The 18,525-nt window shown below is 44.7% G+C and overlaps 1 protein-coding gene across 4 annotated transcripts; it reads right to left on the bottom strand.

Moving 5' to 3' along the window:
• Positions 1 to 971: 971 nt before the first annotated feature.
• On the bottom strand, positions 972 to 17,230 carry UBE2V1 (ubiquitin conjugating enzyme E2 V1). 4 transcript variants are annotated; one of them, XM_052683886.1, is made up of 4 exons: positions 17,111 to 17,230; positions 6,151 to 6,299; positions 2,890 to 3,015; positions 972 to 2,516 (listed from the first exon to the last, which is right to left on the bottom strand). In XM_052683886.1, the coding sequence occupies exons 2-4, from the start codon at positions 6,193 to 6,195 to the stop codon at positions 2,370 to 2,372; spliced, it is 318 nt and encodes a 105-aa protein (XP_052539846.1). In that variant the 5' UTR covers positions 6,196 to 6,299; positions 17,111 to 17,230; the 3' UTR covers positions 972 to 2,369. The 4 variants fall into 4 exon arrangements, with proteins under 4 accessions (XP_052539846.1, XP_052539844.1, XP_052539845.1 ...); XM_052683884.1 differs by lacking the exon at positions 17,111 to 17,230 and adding an exon at positions 14,864 to 15,000; XM_052683885.1 differs by lacking the exon at positions 17,111 to 17,230 and adding an exon at positions 14,870 to 14,981.
• Positions 17,231 to 18,525: the final 1,295 nt, after the last annotated feature.

Genomic DNA, 18,525 nt, shown 5'->3' on the forward strand with positions numbered 1-18,525 from the left:
CCACGCACCAACCACAGCCTCCTGAGCAGCACACGGGCATTCTCACAGCAGCTCAGTAAAACAGAGCCATTCAAGAACCACTCCGCAATGACCAAGCATTTTCCCGGTTCCCATTTAACACCTTCAGATACAGAGCAACTTCAAAAACACACAATGCTGACACAGTATTCGTCTGTCTTCACAGCGCCCTCTGAGCAATGATTGGCAAAGACCAAGGACAGCACAAGTTTCACACGTACGGCTCGTTCCCTTTTCTGTCCCCACACCCAGAACTCCACATTTCATTGCAATACCGAAGTTAAAGCACAACTGAGACCTTCCAGCAATCTTCGTTAGCAGAGATACTCAACCCAAAAAAGCCCAAACTGTGCAGCTCCATCTTTATCCAGATTTACAAAGGTCTGTTTTTCACAGTTCACCACTTGAGAATCAGGTGAGATTTCAGGCTGCAAAGTTCTTCATTAACCTACAGTGCTGCATGCAACCACACGTGGAGTCACTTCCCGGGGTTACGGCACAGGTCACTGCAGTGCCGGCACCTCGGGCTCCTCAGCACCACCAGCACTGCCACGGGCAGCTGTGCGCAGGTGTCTGAGGGCTACACTGAATCTAAAGCTTCTCCTTGGCACAGCAGCAGCAGCAGCTGGATAACGACAATTGCCTTTCACCACCAGTTTTCATGCTGTTAACTAAGTGCGATCTGTAGGAAGATACTTCCGACAAATCAAAAATTCCATAGGGGATCAAAATTTAAACATAAATACAATTAAAGCCTTCTAATATTAATGCACACTTTTTATTATATTAAAATCAGGCAATGGTCTGATACAATAAAAAGGCTGCTTATGGAATACTGTTATGTTAAATCTTAATTACAGATGATGATAAATCCTTACAACTAATATTTTTCTCAAAAGAGTTAATGGAAACATTGTTGTTCATTGACTTGATAGCTGCTGCTTTAAAACATATTTTTATTCTTTTTTTCCTTTTTCTTTTTTTTTTTACGCAAACACTTGATCTTTTCATAACATTTCAGACACACTAGGCTGGTTGCATGTAAGCTTGCATCCACACTGCAGTTAGTGGTCCAAAAGAGTACAACAGAAAAGGCAGCGATTTGCCAGGATGCAAAGCCAGTACCGGTCCTTACTCTGCTGTAGGCACCACTTCCCCAGGTCTTTGCTGAGGGGTTTTCTCTTCCAACACTCAGAGAATCCTAACGGAATCTATGCTGACTCGATTTGTCTGTCAGACTTTTAGAAGGGCCAACCTGGATGCTGCACTCAGTTAATCAACGTTCCTGGGTCATTCCAAAGCACCAACAACACAGCGACTGGAATTGGAGTGTGTGTTTTGAATCTGTGCGCAGATCTGGCAGCAGATTTTGGCCATCCTGGTAAATTACTGCTCTTTCTTGTCAAAAGCCTATCTAACAACATCAGCCGCAGCCAGCTTGGTGGTGTGGCAGCAGTGCCAGAGGAACAGAGAAAATCCACATTTGCGAGCAGAACAGATACTCTTGGTTCCCAGGCTGGTGAAGACTAAATTTGTTGCGAAATCAAAACAATAAGCAGAAGGGAATATGTCAAGTTATTGCCCCAGTGCTTACCCCTGCCATCCAGGGGTGAGAAGAGACAGAGAGGGGCAAAAAGAAAGCAGCATCCCCACTAAAAAGAGGGGAAGAGGGAAGAGATTAAAAGAACCCTGAATCCCTCATCCAATGCTCATGTTTCTGGTGAGGAAGATCAGGAAGAGAAATACAATCTATGCCTTGGCCAGAGGAAAGCTTGCCCCAGATTACCAGGGCATTAAAAAAATATAAAACCAAAAATGACCACAGTCACATTCAGCCTTTACTAGAGATAGCACAAAGGGAGGGATGACAGAGGTTAGCACACATCCCCATTAGTAGTCCATTAAGCCCAGCGTCGTACTGGAAGCAAAAACCTTTGTGTCTATTCTAATAAACAGCCCTGAGCTTCAACGCTATTGCAGAAGACAGAAAAAGGAAATAAACAAAACAACCCAGGCCAGACACGCAGCAAGGTGATTGTGGGATGTATGCTTCACAGTTAAGTTAGATGTGCCACACTGGTCTTGACAGTAATCAATTTGAATCGACTTTTCCTGATACCAGAAGTTCAGCTATATGGACAGTGGTTACACGACAGGATTATTTGTTATAGCACAACTTATATTTCAAATGAAAAAAATTAGTATCATTTACAGTATCTCAAGAAAAATGTTCTTTGAATGGGAACTTCCTTTCCAGTATTTTGAGGTCTACAAGATGCATCTAGAAAATTTACTACTGTGGAAAATGAAGACAGCTTAAATTGAACAGAGGGGCATGATTTTTTTTTTAATTAATTGCTGTAACATTGTCCTTCAGGTGGCTGAGGAAGTTTCATATTTTCTTTAGACATCATTAGACGCCGAAGCTCTTGCAGAACAACTTTGATACTAAAAGAATTCTGCCATTTTGCTAGGACTGATATGGCTCTGGGGTCCACCTAGAACAGACAAAAACACCATTTCTGTCACAGTCAGTACTATCAATACAGATAACTCCCACACACACCCTCCAGCCAAAGATCTTTTAAGAAGTCTGAGTGCAAGAGAACAAAGAATGCAAAAGCAAGCAAGTGGCTTTTCTGAAAGTATAACTAATACATGCAAATCTATTTGCAAGCTGCAAATGTATAGGAAAAGTACAGTTTGATTCCAGTATTCTCTCAGTTTGTACAGTTCCCTTCAATTCCCCTTTCCTTCTACTCTAAGAAATGGTACGAGCAAACAGAAAGTATTAAAGCAAATTGCAAATATAAAGCATTCATTTGAAGCTGCACAGGAAAGTCATGTAAAATAATAAAAACAAAAACTTACCACTCCATTAGAACTATTTACTCCATTCATATTAATTTTTGTTACAAATCTTACAAATGGAGGTGCTTCTGGATACTTAGGCCCACATTCTATTTTAAGGCTGTATATTCTGTTTTCATAAATTGTCTGGGGGAATAAAAGCAGGGAGGGGGAACAATTATATCAGGCAGTTCAACAATCACTAGGTTAAAACAGTGGTTATTTCAGGGACCCAAACCACTAAACAGAAAGGCAGTCACTTGCAAACTATGCTGGCTCCCTCTGTTTTGGGTTCATTTTACAATATTTGAAGCACTAAATGCTGTTCTTCTGCGTATTAAGTTCCACTGTTTTTTTAAGCACACATTGAATTTTCACTTAAAAGTGAAGCTGGCATTGCTTCCTGTTCACTACCTGAAATGATTTTTGTTATCATCATACAGTTTAGATATCTACTTTTCAACCAATCTTTATAAATCAGTTCTGTTTTTATCAATTCATTAATCACAAACATGAACTTGAAATCAAAACTAAGGCTTTAGTGTAGAGAGCTATCTGAAGTTGGCCAGTCCTAAAGCTGCACTTAAATACTTTCTTTAGTCAATGGTCAACCCAATGCATGAGCTCTCTGAAAGATGAATGCTCCAAAATTTAGTATATTTCAAAGTACACAGGTTGTACTGAAAGTAATGCCTCCTATTTATTTTCATGGAAACTACAACAGATATATAAAGCACAGTAACATTATTTGATAGAGCAAATTCTCAGCTATAAAACACTGGTTTTCAACATAGTCCCCACCATTAGTTGAATCGTGGAGATGAGCTGATCAAGGCACTCTTCACTTTGTTGTATGACAGCTGTGCAAGGCCATTCCGGAACACGGCTTATCCTTCATGCTGCTGTTGACAGTGCTGAAAGGCACCACCATGACTGTGCCAGCATCCACTGCTTGGTCTCCATGTATGTTCAGCAATCATGGATGGATGTCAATGGGTGCCTTTTTTTTCCACATAGGGGAATTCAGTTTCCTCCCTTTGCTCCATAAGCACTTCCATGTCAGACACCACTCTGTCAGACTGCCCCTCTGCTGCCAGCTGTCACACAGCAACAAGATGTAACGGGACATTGGTGGGCAGGTTCAGCCCTACTGCCACACCACCAACACCCGCCTCTGACATCACGGGCCAACATCACAAAATAGGAGGCATTACTTTTGGAGCAGCCCTGTACATCCTGAACCCAATCAGCATCAACACTGTCCCAGAGACTGGGAGACAGTCTCCTGGCTCAGCCTGGACTGTTCCAGTCTCGTGACAGAACCACGAAAGCTCTGTGCACAGAGCAATTAACACACCAAAGTCTGCAGGTTTTTATGGTCCTTGCAGGTAACCACATCACATTAAGACCAGTGAACAGGAAGTCTCCATCATGCACAGGTCTACAGCCCGTATAAAACAGGTGCAGACAAAGTCAAAGTTCTGACAGCACCACTGTTATTGAATAGTTTGTATAAGCAAGAGGAACGATTGGTTGCAAAACCGTCTGCACCGAGCCTGGGAAGGAGCAGCACACCTCTAAGTATGGTAGCAGGGACACCCAGAGGAGCAACGCGGATCCCGCTCAGCACAACAGTTCTTTTTTCCCTACGGGATGCGCAGCATCAGACTCCTCCATCTGCCACAAGCACCACTGTTTTCTACTCAGAAGAAAACAGGACTTTTTGATTTTTTTCCAAAGCCAGTATTTCTCACATCCTATTAAAAAAATGGTAATTACAGCACTGAGTATGAACAGACCTAAAAGCAGAGGAACCTCCTCACAAATAAGAATGTCTGAAAGTTCCCAGAATCTCCCTCACGGCAGCCTGTGGTCTTCAAACAATTACCTCAACTCAAGAATGGTAAAAAAAAAAATAAATCTGTATTCGTAAGTGTGTCAGAAAGACAAAAGAGGCACAGCTGAATAATTCTTTTGTGGCAGTCCTCTAGCCTCGGTTAGCAGTGTGACGTGAGCTACAGATTTCTATCACTGCTGACAAGTCAACATATGCCTATTTGCATGTCTCAGTTTCTATTTGAATTTCTAAATTAGATCTCAAGGTTGTTCGAATTTTGCATAGCATGTAAGTGCACAGTGAGCCTACCTCACCATCCTAACGCAGGCTCATTAAAGCTCTGCTAATGTTCTAAAATCAAATGTCATTCTGAGAAACAATTTGGGCATATCATAAACAAATGAAATGGTCATGTATGGGCAGATGTTAGAAATGGCAAAAAGAGAAGAATCCTTCTAGATGAGATAGAAAATACTGCACGTGTAAAGTGTTATTAATTCCTGCACGTCATCATCTTGAGTCAGAAAAGGCAACTGACAAAATGGAAACACATCAGGCGGTAGCATGATTGAAGGATTGTAAAAGTTTCCATATTGATAGAACTGGAATTTTTGAGAAGTGATACTGAAGCCAGACACAGAGGACAACACAGACTACTGCAGGAAGGAGAACTACCTACCTGCACTTCATGGCAGGGATAACAAGGAAACCAAACAAATACACAGCAGAAATGGGGGCCACAGACACCTTCTGTTTTTAGAATACATGCATACATATAATGCACAATCAAGCCCTAATATTTACTGCCACAGACCCTCAGTTGAGTAAGGTTCTGGGAGGGAAAGGAGACAGAGAATACACATCAGTGCTATCAAAAAGATTATGACTGCATTACAAGAAGCTACTTTGGGAGAGAACATTCAAAAAAGTAACTGAATTCACTAAAATTCAAGTTTCCTGAGTTAGCTGAAACTGTAAAGGAGCATGTTAATACTTCTGCAATCAAAACGAACTCACAAACTCAAGAGGATGCAGCAGAAAGACCACCAGCAGTGCTGACAGGACATCCACATTTTACCTAGGTTAGCTCCAAATGTAATCTCACTAGCTAAAGGATTTTGAACCTTACTGCATTCAAGAGCAGAGGATATTAGAATCCTGGAATCTCAAAAGTTAGGTCTTAATGAATCTGTAAATACAAAGCAGATGTGACAGAACTAACCAGAAGTGGGTACGACAAGTATTCCAGATCATAAGCAAAAAGACATAGAGCTAGATGAAACCTGTTTGTATACATCAGTTGATCTTTCAACATAAGTCACTTACTGAAGAGTTTTGCCACTCATTTGTGTTTTGTTTTTATTTCAGTACTTAGATTAAGAGAAGGAAAAGAGGAAGAAAAAAAGAAGTAACACTTGTATTTTAATATTTAAGTGGATGCTTACTCTTGGAGGCCCAATAATCATTCCTGTCCATCTTGTGAGTGTCATATCTTCATCATCTTCAAGGCCCCAACTAACTGTTCCATCGCCTACTCCTTTTTGACCTTCTTCAAGTTCTTCCAACAGACGAAAATTACGAGGAACTTTTACACCTAAAAAACCATTAGAACAATATTTTAAATAAAACCTTAAAAATACCACAGTTTCTCAACAGTGTACAGATAGCCCTTTATTTAACATGGAGTTTTCAAGTGATACCAAACATGCTGAAAGTCTGAAAGGCCAGATGTTAGGGCAGGCAGCAAAACAAGGAAACCTCTCCATCCACTCAGAGACACAGACAGCATTACGGAGCCCTATTAGCAGTTGTTTTAATGATCTAAAGCATGAAAATGCATGAGATAGTAAAAATGAGCAGAGTCCCTCATGGTATCAAGTCTCTCACAGCTTTTAAAAACATCACCACAATCAACTAGCACACTTTCATAACATTAAAAGGTTAATCTGAAGTCCGGTGCGCTCTGTCAGTAGCTATGCTGTCTTCAGTACCTCTGACCCCTTGTCCCCACAGAACTTCAGCACTTCTGAACTGCTAGCACACTATTCCTTAAAACCAGTAAATTCTTATCCCCTCTATATTAATGAAAACAGTGGCACAAGGGCTCATTGAGACGCTCGCGGTCACAATGCTGCATTTGTGGTGAAGGTCTTCGATCCCTTCATTATTTGTTCTTCCCCAGGACGCTCAGACCTCAGCCACCAAAGCAGATGCACACTCCAGGCCACTGCTTCTACCTCAGATACCCAGGTGGAGCACATGTCTTTCCAGTGGAAACAAAGTTATTGCCAGGATACATTTGATGGACTTATTTTCACCTGACATACAAAAAGTTTGGGATTTGGATTATTTTTTCACCTCAATAACCCAAAATGAACTATGCACCAAGGCGTAATAGTGGAAAATCCTAATGAATGTTCTTCATCATCACTGATGCAGCACAGCAGCAAAAGAGTGAGCAACTCGCCTTGAAACATCCAAAGTGGACCCAGTGGACGTCTCCTAAGACGTCACCTCATCCAGCATTCACAGCATGCACACATGCTCTGTTGCACACAGAGGCCGTTAGAAAGAAATCAAGACAGAGCTCTCTGTAAATCTCCAGAGCTCCCTGAAAACATGGGCAACCACTGGCAGAAGGCCTAAGGCTTTCTAAAATGTAGTGGCTTTTAAAGTCTGGTGGCTCTGGTATTCTTAAAATCCCTTGAAGTATATTAGTGACCTACACAAATTAAATGTCAAAGTCACTCTTGCTCCAGAATTATAGTTGCCACAATTTCATTCACTACAAAAAAAAGCAAATTACTGGAGAAATCAGTTTGTTGGCCCGTTTGGTACCACATCTCCAATAATCAAGTTCCAGAATATTCTGGGTAAATGAGATTTACTGACAGAGCTGTAGTGAGGACACAGACAGGAGCCCAGTTCCACCAGTGCAGCACCAATGCAGGAGGGGCTGCAAGGCACAGTCCAGTGCAGCTTCATGCGAATCAAGCGGATACCGTGACTGCTGAGCAATACAAACCTTTGGCTGTGAAAGGAAATGAGTCAGTGCGGCTCTGAAGCCATCACCATGAGGCTGATCCCAAACCCTAAGCAGGAATAGGACCTCTTTGAGACAGCCGCCATCTCCCTTGCACAAAACCTCCAAATTGTGATGCAGCCTGTGAGCCTTCAGCACGGAAAGTTCCAAGTGTGCTCCTCACAACTGGGCTAGGCAGATCAGGCATTCCATCCTAACTGAAATCCCTGGGACCAGATGCCATCACCACCTGCACATGCTGCTGCTCTGCAGGACCTTCGCTGAGCACATCATGCCACCAAACCACATTTCCCTGGGCAGCATCACTGCGATGCCCACCAAATGTCATCTGAGCCTCTCTGTCAGTGTTTGCTAATACCGCCTCATATTCACCAGTGGTGTGAAGGAAACTCGCTGAAGCTGAGGGAGACCAAAATCACAACCGAGGAGGAATCAGTACCATGGTGACAGCACTGCATGCTTTAAGGAAAGCAGACGCAGGCCATACATCAAAGAAAATCACAAATATTGCCTACCTGCCCTTTCTCTAAGCACCAAGCACTCTACTCAATGAAAGAGACAGGAATCCCGCATGAAAAAATTTAGGTGCTTGTGTAATTAAAAATTCCATCATCTGGCGAGGCCATAATCAGACCAATGGGCAGCTTTACTGCTAAGCACAGTTAGGTCTGGCTTTGCAATGTTACAGAGAGAAAGAGCAGCTTGACCTCAGGGCTCCCCGAGGGCATGGCTGCTCAGCACATGTCTGATTTTGCCTGAACCACAGACACACAATGCAAACAGCATTTCTGAGGTCCCTGACAGATCCAAGGTTTGCAGAGCACTCACTGCTCGCATCTCATCCTGGTTCCTATTAGATGGAAAAAGCGAACAGAAATGGTTATTAGTTCCACAGCAACTGCTTTCCAGTAAGCACTGTAGGAACATTAGCTTATTTCCAAATGACCTGTCCTTATATAAGGCAGAGGAACGGATCAGATGCAGGCTGCTGGTCAGCCCAGGAGGACACACAAAGCTGAAGGCAATGGCCTGGGCCACGCAGAGACAGCTGCCGCATCCTGAATCCAACACCTGGGCAGGACTGTAATTGCTGGCTGTACGCAAACAAACCGCCATGCTTTTGTCCGGCGGAATTCCTGGAAAGCGGTCTGAATTGTTACTGTTTGTCAGGCAGAGCAGGCTGCCAGGGGATGCCCTGGTCCACCCCATCGCCTCCCATAGTGCTCACAGTGCAGCAGTGGAGCTCTCCCAGGCAGTTCCCAAACCAACCTGTTTTTCTGAAAGCCCTTTGTGTAACACAAAAAAAACTTGGTAAAGTCACGGGTAATTATAAATTAATAAAAAATACTTCCAGCTATGCATTTTTATAGAGCCTTCACTGTCGCTCAAGTAGACTCCCATACAGTGGGAGCATTTATGGCATAAACAGACAATCCCACCCAGATAATGGCTCCTTGCAGCTTGCCTGATCTTGCAGAAATGCTCCCAGAAACATAACTGAAGACGCATTACAGAGCAAAGGCAGGTATTTACTTCCATTCACAAGAGCAAACCTATGAAAGCTGAGCCACATAACTGCACCAGTAAGGTAAACTCTCAAACCACACAGCTTTGTACAGTCTGTAAGAAGTTCATTTTTAGTAAATTTGCATACAGGAAGCCTCAAACACGGACATTAATTCTTTAAGTAGTTTGTGAAATATTTTTAAAGGAAATTTGAGAATAACACTGAATCACAGGTGCAGTTTTGCAGAAAGTCAAGACATGAATTTTACTGAACTTAAAGTTGCAGTTAAGGAGCTGCTAGGTTTTAGATGACATCTCTCCAGCCTTCAAATAGAATTAGGAGCTTTTGCTTCCAAAACTTCCAGTGCTGCTGCACGGATGGGCACCAATAAGCGTTTGGCACAAAGGCTGTCTGCTGGACCACAAGAAACAGCCTGGGCCAGGTCAGTCACACTGGGACCAGGAGCCCGTGGCCACCAGAACCCACTGCAGTTCTGCACCAAAGAAACAGAATTATTTCTGAAAGACAGTTCAATGCAGCTTGGGTTTCTAATGCCTTTAAAGCACTCTGAGATTCGCCTTCAGCACCACTTCTCCCTGCACCACTTTGGATGCAGAGATACAGAAATTCATGCATCTTACAATTATTTTTAAAATATTCTCACCAGTCAGAGGTTTTCTCAAATTCACATTCTTGTGAAGTACACAGCATGTCTTTAACAAGTTAAAAATAACATCTGCTGACAGACTCTGCTTTTTAATATTTTAATTTTCCCAGCTATAGATGGGAAGCAATCTTGAATTCAGAGACTGTATCACAGTGCAAATAGCACTGAAATGAAGTGGGCAATGAGAGTATGCTTCTGAGAGAACGCTCCTCCTCGGCAGGAGCAGAACGAAATAAAGGCCTCACAAAAATGTCAGTAAATCTCTTTCTCTCTTCAATGAAATCTTGAGGATTATAGCACAAATATTTCATAGAAAACAGCTTAACAAAGCACACTGAAAATGCTCTTCACTACTATTGTGGTTTAACCCAGCTGACAGCTAAGCACCAGACAGTTTTACACTCACCTCCTCCCAACCCAGTGGGATGGGGGATAAAATTAGGAGAAGATGCAGTAGAACTTGTGGGTTGAGCTAAAACTATTTACTGAGAAAAAGATAGTATTTATGACAAATATATACATTTGTACATAACAGGTGATGCACAAGCAATCGCTCACCACTCCTCCACAGCTAGCCCCTCAGGCAGCAGAAGAGAGGGTGATCAACTCCCACTCCCTTCTAAACTCCCTCTGCTTGATATTGTATGGTATGGAATATCCCTTTGGCAGGTAGAAGTCAGCTGTCCTAATTCTGTTCCCCCCCAGCTCCTGACGTCTTGGCTCTGTACAGCACTGCTTAGTAGCAACGATCAGCATCGTTATGCTATCAACATTCTTCTCCTAGAACCAAAACATGGCATCATACCTGACATTCCGACAACTTGCCAGGGGCTCTGAAAAGAATTGCTGCAGGTTTCTTTACACACTCGTGGATAATAGGAAATCCCAAATTCTACCCTTTCAGGGCAATTTTAACTTTCTGTACCAGTTCCTCACCTACATTATTTCAAAAGAACTGAAATCCATTAACTTTAACTGCCTTTGTTGCTCACATACATTAAAATTCTTTCTGCTGTTTACTTTTGAGCATTTGTTACTCGGCCTTTAATACACTTCTTCCAATGTAATCCTCACCTCTCTGCAAACTGGAAATCTGACAGCTTATCCTTACAGTACTACCAGTGTAAAAAATAAATAAATCGTTCCTTGTCAAAAACATATATAGCTTTTGAAGTGATGTAATATTTAAAACAGCAAAAGGCTTTCAGCAGTTGTCACAGAAGCTTTCAAGATGCAGGAACCTTTGATTTCCTGAATCTTCTTTACAGATACTTTCTCCTTCACACTGCAGACGGGTACTGAAATAGCTTGTAAATTCAGAATAACTTCTTGAGCACCTGAAATAATTCAGTGTATTCAGTTGTGCAGAAGCTAGAGGTTCTGTCCTTCATTGCTGGAAGCACATTACTTAAAGAGGGCTTCAGAATGCCTGAGATAGGCAGGTGTTGGCACAGAGCTGAAACCCAACATCCTGCCCGCAGCAGGAGGGTGGGACACATTCCATCATTTGTATCAGAGCTGAAAAGCAAAAGGTTACCAGCTCTGTTAGTGCTCTAGAGAAGTCATCCTAAAGTCATCCCACAGCTGGGAAAACCATCTGAGCACCCTGCCCTGCTGAAGGCACGCTGACACCTCAGCACACCTCATTGGACTCATCAGCTCCATGGTTAAAAATTATTTTAATATCCTAATGAATTATTTTAAGTTTTCAGCCAGAATGTCATTCTTCCAATACATTACATAACCATACCATACAAAAAGATTCAGCTGTCTTATTGTAAGATTCCTGAACTATTTACCTTTGTTTCCCATTCTATTCTTGCGTGACACCAAGAAGCTCTGCCGCCAACTTCTTCAGCAACTGCTACTTCAAGTACTCTTATATTCCATCTTATTTAAGAATGCAGAATTTGCCTTTCCAGTTCCTTCTTCATTTCTTTCTCCTTCACACAGGTATTGTATTGACAGACTTACAAGGCACTTGGTGGCTGGCAATATTTATTGGGATAACACTGAGCACTATGTGCAGTACACAGGCAAAGGCTCCAATACCCTTCAGTAAACAGCTTCTTCTGTATTCTAATGGCTGTTCTTCTTTTCACCAACAAGTCTGAGTTTGTAGGGATTTTATGAGTCCCCCAACAATTACAAAGAGAAGATTTTCATACACCATACTAAAATCAGCCTGCCTTTTTCTTTCTCAGCAATATTAACCACACAGATTGCCACCATCAAGCCCATTCACCGAATTATTTGTCCTATCCTGTTGAGGTTTTCCACATTCCTCTGAGCTTGAGTAACTTATATCTGGGCAAATTGTGTTACCACTCTGTTCCTGTGAGCTGTTGGTAAACACAGTGTCTACCACAGCCCTGCAACAGACCTATATGAGAACAGTGAGTTAAATGAAGTCATTACACTTTTTCTCATGACAGAAGTTGGAAAAACAGGATTTCATAGGCCAACATGGCCAGGTTCTGACCCCTTATAATAATGTCCTTCCACTAGAGCATGGCTACACTGGAGCAGGAGCAAGCTGTGGCAGAACACTCAGAGGTACCCACCTGCAGCAGCTCTAGGGGCTTGGCTGCACCGTGCCCACTCCCTGAGCCAGCAGAGCCAACCTGTGCAGCACGCAACCTGAGAGCTGGGCAAGCACTTACTGCTCGGGTGCTGTGGTCTACTGTGAAACCTTATTAGGACGACTAAAGCCAACTCTTTATTCATATATTAACTGTGAGGAAAAGAGAAAGGAGAAAAATTATCATCTGCAACACAGAACTCTGTATAAACGATACTGGTGAGCCTAACTTCTTCACTTTTTTTCCCCTTTTTAATTATTCTTACTGGCTTATTAAATAAAAAGACAAGGCCTTTACTTGTCTAATTCCCAGGATCAGCCCTGACTTTTTTTCTTTAAATCTGCAGTGCTGTCATCTGTCATTCCTTCCTCTGGGCCAGTAGCTGCTTTCAAAGAATGACTGAATACTTTTCATCCACAACCTCTTCTTAAGCTCATTCACTGAACTATAAACTTACAATATCAAACACCTCAAGTACTTTGTAAGTAAATATGTATGCATTTAGATGCCACGAAACAAGTGTTAGCAAAACCTGTTCTGCAAATGAGTGAAGACATAGTGATGCCTGCATGCAGCCCCACAGTGAATCAGGCACAGTGCAGAACAACAAGGTGTCACTTCCTGGCTCTGTGTTACCAATGTCCTCAGCATATTGGTGAGGAGGAACCATGACCTGCATTGTAGAGCTTCTACTGCTGTCAGGAACTAGACACTATGTTGCTCTCTTTTTCAGAAAGGACAATCTCCAGCCATACTTTACTGGTACACCCAGACAAAGCAGGTTGGTGGTAAGTACAGCAGTCTGGATTCACAACTGGACAAAGCTCTCAGACCCACACCAGTGCAAGCCATGGATCTGTATGCAAAATTTCTCAGTCCCAACCACGGGGCTTACTGCCCAAGTTCACTGTTTCAGCAACACATTTTTTTTGACACATACTGTTTTGCACTATTTCCTCTTGCCAGCAGCACTTCAACAAACAGGACCTCAAGAACAGCTGTGCGCAGTGCTTGTCTGATGCTCATGTTCTAGGGGCAAGGAGCTGAGCGCCTGCTTGCCATCTCTCTGGCTCTGTACTGCTTCCAACACTGAAGGCCAGGGAAAATTCAGGAGGATGCAAGGTAACACAGCAATCCGAAGGCACAGTGCAGCTGATGGACAGTGGCTACCAGCATACAGCTCATCCCAAAAGCACGGAGGAACTGTGCAGGGCTGGCTCCAGACTCAGTCGCTGGAGTTTGGATCTCCATCTCCCCTCCCCCATGACCACCCAGGCAATAACTCATGAAGCTGCACTGGTTTAAAAGCAACAATCACTGGCCTTGCTTTTCCAGACGTGTACGAAATGGAAAGTCAGCAGACTGATACAGTTATAGGAGTGGAGAAGTGAGATAATGCGGTAGTGGAAATCCGCACAGTCCATGGGCTTTAACAAGCAGCCACACCTCACAGCCACCTGCTTCCAAGCACAGAAACTTTTTATGAACTTGGTCACTAGGAATTAACTGCACTGTGACACTTATTCTCGAAAGCTGGAAAGCCACCAGCAGAAACCTATCTGTAAGGAAAGTAGCTCTAGATATTTCTGCTGTACCTCACGGTGCAGCCCTTGGACGATCCCACATTTATCATCAGAGAATGCAATCTCAGCGTGGTGCTGCTAGGGCACGCCGGGCACTGTTTACAAGAGCAGATGGGTGAGATTGGCAAACAGGAATGAAACTGCGTTATTTGGTCAGCAGAGGTTGACCAGAAAGGATCAGCAAGAAAAGAAACATTGAGGTCTGGTTACTGCCATTTAGTTTAATGCGCAAAAGATGACCATGGGCCGTTTAACCATTCACAGCAGAAGCAGAAAGAGGCAGGAAATCAGCATTCAACTTCCTGAGCCCTTCGGAAGCGGCACCCTCGGGCCCCGACTCCCCGACAGCCGCCGCTCACTCCGAGAGCGCCGCGTTCCGCCCGCACCCCGGAGCCGGGACTCACTGCGGGCCGGGGGCGGCCGGGAGCGGCTCCGAAGCCTCCGCGCGGGGCGTTCCGCGGCTCCTTCCACCAAGTCACGCCCGGCCGCAACCCTCGGCCCCGGTCCCCCCAACCAGGCCTCCGCCGCGAGGCCCCGCAGCCCCGGCGAGGCTGCGGCGAAGGGGAAGGAGACGAGCCCGGCCCTGCGGCCCCGCGGCCGGCCACTGCGCCCCTCGGCTCGGCCCGGCCCGGCCCCCGCCACCCCCTTCCTCTTCACCGCAGCCCTCGCCTCTCCGGCGGCCGCCTTCCGGCTCGGCCCCGCCGCCTGCTGCCCCGCAGCGAGGGGCGGCCCCGCCCGGCGCCCCCCGGCCCGGCCCGGCCCCGCCGCCCGCTCACCCGCACCCGTGGTGGCCGCCATCTTGCGCCGCTGCCGCCGGAGCCCCGCCTCTGCCGCCGCGTCAACCCAACGCGGGAAGCGAGGCCTCGCGGTGCAGGCGGGCGCGCGCTAAAGGCGAGGCGGCGGCGGCGGCGAGCTCTGTGGTGCGCGCGGGAAGCCTTGTCGCGCGGGCGGGCGCATACGAGCTTAGCCGCGCTTTCTGTTTGGCGGGGGGTGCCCGAGCTGTTCGTGAACCCCCCGGGTCGGCAGCCGGCTTGTCTCGGGGAAAGCAGGGCCCTAACTCCTGCAGAGACGCTTGAAGCACGGGCTTTTAAGTATTTAACATCCTATAAGACTCCAATGGAATTAACAATTGCCAAACCACGTTCGTTATGGCCAGAACACAGGCAGCATTTAGCTTCTAATGATCTTAAGTTACCCACAGACACTTGGTAGTAATCTCATGTTGTTTATGTATTTTCTTGCCAAACGTCTTCCCGTTACATTTTCAGCTAAGGAAAATATCAGTGGTGTAACACGGTCGTTTCATTCGCTGACATTCCCTTGTTGCAGTCAAACACTGACAGCAACCTGTGCTGCACGAGCGGACAGCACCGTGCTGCTGCGCGCGCTCCGTGCAGCTCCTGTGACCACAGCCCAGGTGAGCAGGCAGCAGCCCTTGGTGCTCGAGCCCGTGATCCAGGCCCTCCCTTCTGCAGCAGGGAAGACACGGCGCAGACGGCTGTCCGCACTGTGCTCCTGAAGGCTGGCACTATCCAGATATGGAATCTGGAAAAGCCAAGGCCAGATGAGACACAACAGCAGGAGGACCTACAGCGCTGTGCTTCATCAGCACAATTTTTCCTTAGCTCTCTATAATCAGTACAGTAAGAAGAAGAAAACAAACAGTAACAACAAAAACCTGAAATGAAATGAATTAATGAATTCTGCTTTGTCTTACACTATATATTCCCAAAATGTTGTCCTGAGACATCACATAGAAATTTCACAGAAATTATTACTAAGTAAAAGATTTAAAGGCTCATTACTGTCATTCAAACCCTTATTCTGTTACATCAACTCCAAAGAGCACAGCTTTTAGCTACAAACAGCCACGGTACCGTTTCTACCAGTTATTCATTGATGCTGCTTTAAAAATAGCAACACCAGTCTTGCTGGTTAGACTACAATTTAATCCTACGGCTTTATTTCAGACAGGCTGAGAGCAGCAGAGGAAGCGAACAGGGCAGAAGCTAGGTGGCACGATTGCTCAGCAAACCTGACCCGGAGCTGGGGGTGCAGATGCCAGGTGCTCCCGTTGGAACTGCTGCAGTTCTGGGGCAAGGTGGGTGCTCAGTGCAGCCCCACTGCAGCAGTCCCCTCCCCTCTGTGCCAGGTGCGGGAGGGGATAACAGGTATGGGCACTTCACGACAGCCCAAACCTCCTACTTTGGACCCGCTCCATGCAGGGATTGGAGGCAGCATTTTGCCAGGCTGCTGCTGCTGGAGGCTGTTCTGCACCCCTCCTGCTGCTGCTCTGGGAACTACAGGACACCGTGCAGTCGTTCCTTGCTTTCACAGAGCTAATGCTTCCCCTTGTAGACAAGGCCCCAAACAACTGTGCTAGGGTTGCTCTGCAGCACTAGAGATGCAAAAATGAGGAATCTGCTCCCACTTGTTCCTTGCAGTGCCATGAGCAACATGGTGAGACAACCACAAAGCCAGGGAAGCCACCAGCCTGGCAACACGCTGCCCTGGAGCCCCAGGGAGCAGAAGGCCATCTGCATCTTTCTGAGAAGTGACAGAGTGAAACCAAGCAACCTCTACAAGTGTCAGTCACACTGAAGCACAGGCCCTCAGAGGGGCTGGTTTTGTTTTAGCTCTAATCTGTTCCTAATCAACTTAAGGCAAATTCATCTTAAGCCAGATTTACATCTGTTGAGAAGGATCCACATTGTTTTTTTGCTCCAGAATCGCCATGTGGACTTGACAGAGGCACCTACTGCTTTAAAAAGGTGAAGGAGCTCCTGGAATCCAGCAGAAAGACCAGAACCAAGCCAGCATTCATTAACACTCTGCTAAGGACACTGCTTTACTCAACTCCAGTGAATTGAGCAGAAAGGAAGGGAGTAGGACAGGAGAGAGAGAAAACCAAGGACTAGAAAGCTGTTAGAATATGAATTACGGGAGCCTCAGGACAGAACGAGACATGAATTTAGATTTCTGTCAAGATATGAGAGGTAACTATTACTGCTCTTTGTACTCACAGCTTTGTACTCTATACTCCTAGAACTGTAGGAACTTGCACACTGGAATGGGAGAAGAGGGAGAAGTGTTCTTTGTTCTGGGCACACGATTGTTTGCATCCCCACCACAGCAGTATTCATCACGTTTTAGTTCAACTTCTGTCACACCTGTTACACCAAAGAAATTTAAAATAAGTTTTAGCCACAAGTTGTGAATATTACTGGATCTAACTTAACTGATTCAAAGTAATGAACATCACATCAGCTTGCCCAATAGGGGAACCTACCATTCTTCCCACAAAAATTTATAGTCATGTATCAGTCTGTGATATACAAAAGTCAGTACCTGGAAATTAGAACTAGCTTTATCATTACGTGTTCTAGGAACTACTTTGACCCAACAGACACGGTACAGAATCAAGCTTCATAAATACCTGGATTGAAGAGAAGCAACATTAATTAACAAAGAGCTTGACATCCTGTAACAACCTCCCCTAACCAGGCTGGCAGATTCTGGCCGCTGCCCCCAGCACTGCGTGTTCCTATGCATGGCCTTCTTCACCGAGGCTGGTCTTGGGAGACCTTGGGTGAGAGCTGCCCTTTTCAACAAGGGCAACACAAAATCACAGTTATTTTCCTCAGTACCATTATGAAAGGAATACTCCTCCCTTTTCCTCAGTTTCAACTAAATGCTTACCAAACTGTTCTTTACCATCAAAGCTACATGGAGACCCCAGCACTGACTGTAACAATTGGAGAAGACGATTTCACATAATAGTAAAAATGCTGTCCTTAAGGGTCTGAATCATTTAAGCATATTAAACACTTGGTACCTGTAGTACCAACTGTGACTTTATTTGTAGAAGCCAGCTCAGACTTCAGCATTCATCAGTTCTCACTGAAGGAGAGTTGCCAAGTCCCAACCCTTCAATGTGTCATCCATCACTGAAAATTGGTACTTGAAGGCTTACACACACAGCAAGGTCAAGGTCAGTCTGAACTTAAAAAACCCTTACCACACACTTCAGGAAAGTACAGTGTAAACTCAATACAGTTTACAACTAGTGAAGAGAATCTTCGGTTTGACCTTCAGTAAGATTTCATTTAGAAGAGAATTAAACAAGAAGCAAACCACATTCACTCAATTCAGTGCCTGTTGGATGTAAACACTTAATATTGTGCTAAGGGAATTTTTTTTCCCAATCTTATCCTTAGCATCCAATGCCATTGCAGCTAATTGCACTTCTGGAAAGGTGCTGACGTCTGGTGTAATGCAATACTGAGCTCCTAACAAAGCTGAAGAACAAGTCACCACTTCAACCTAAACAAGGCTTAACAGGCTGCAAAATACTCAGGTGCTTGGAACTGCATTTTACAATCAAGTGATCAAGTCTGGACTAAATGCTGAGAATGTATGAATGAAGAACAGCAGCAAG

Source organism: Tympanuchus pallidicinctus, unplaced genomic scaffold (genome assembly GCF_026119805.1).
Source record: "Tympanuchus pallidicinctus isolate F22 unplaced genomic scaffold, pur_lepc_1.0 scaffold20, whole genome shotgun sequence".
In the NCBI taxonomy this organism is placed as follows: domain Eukaryota; kingdom Metazoa; phylum Chordata; class Aves; order Galliformes; family Phasianidae; genus Tympanuchus; species Tympanuchus pallidicinctus.

Bases quoted from the DNA above. Each gene is read 5' to 3' on its own strand.
- UBE2V1 (XM_052683884.1), bottom strand. From the start codon at position 14,885: ATGGCGGCCACCACGGGTGCGG. The intron at 6,300-14,863 runs GTGAGCGGGCGG...ATGGTTTTTTAG, and splicing joins GGCGGCCACCACGGGTGCGG to GTGTAAAAGTTCCTCGTAAT. The intron at 3,016-6,150 runs GTAAGCATCCAC...TTATTCCCCCAG, and splicing joins TGATTATTGGGCCTCCAAGA to ACAATTTATGAAAACAGAAT.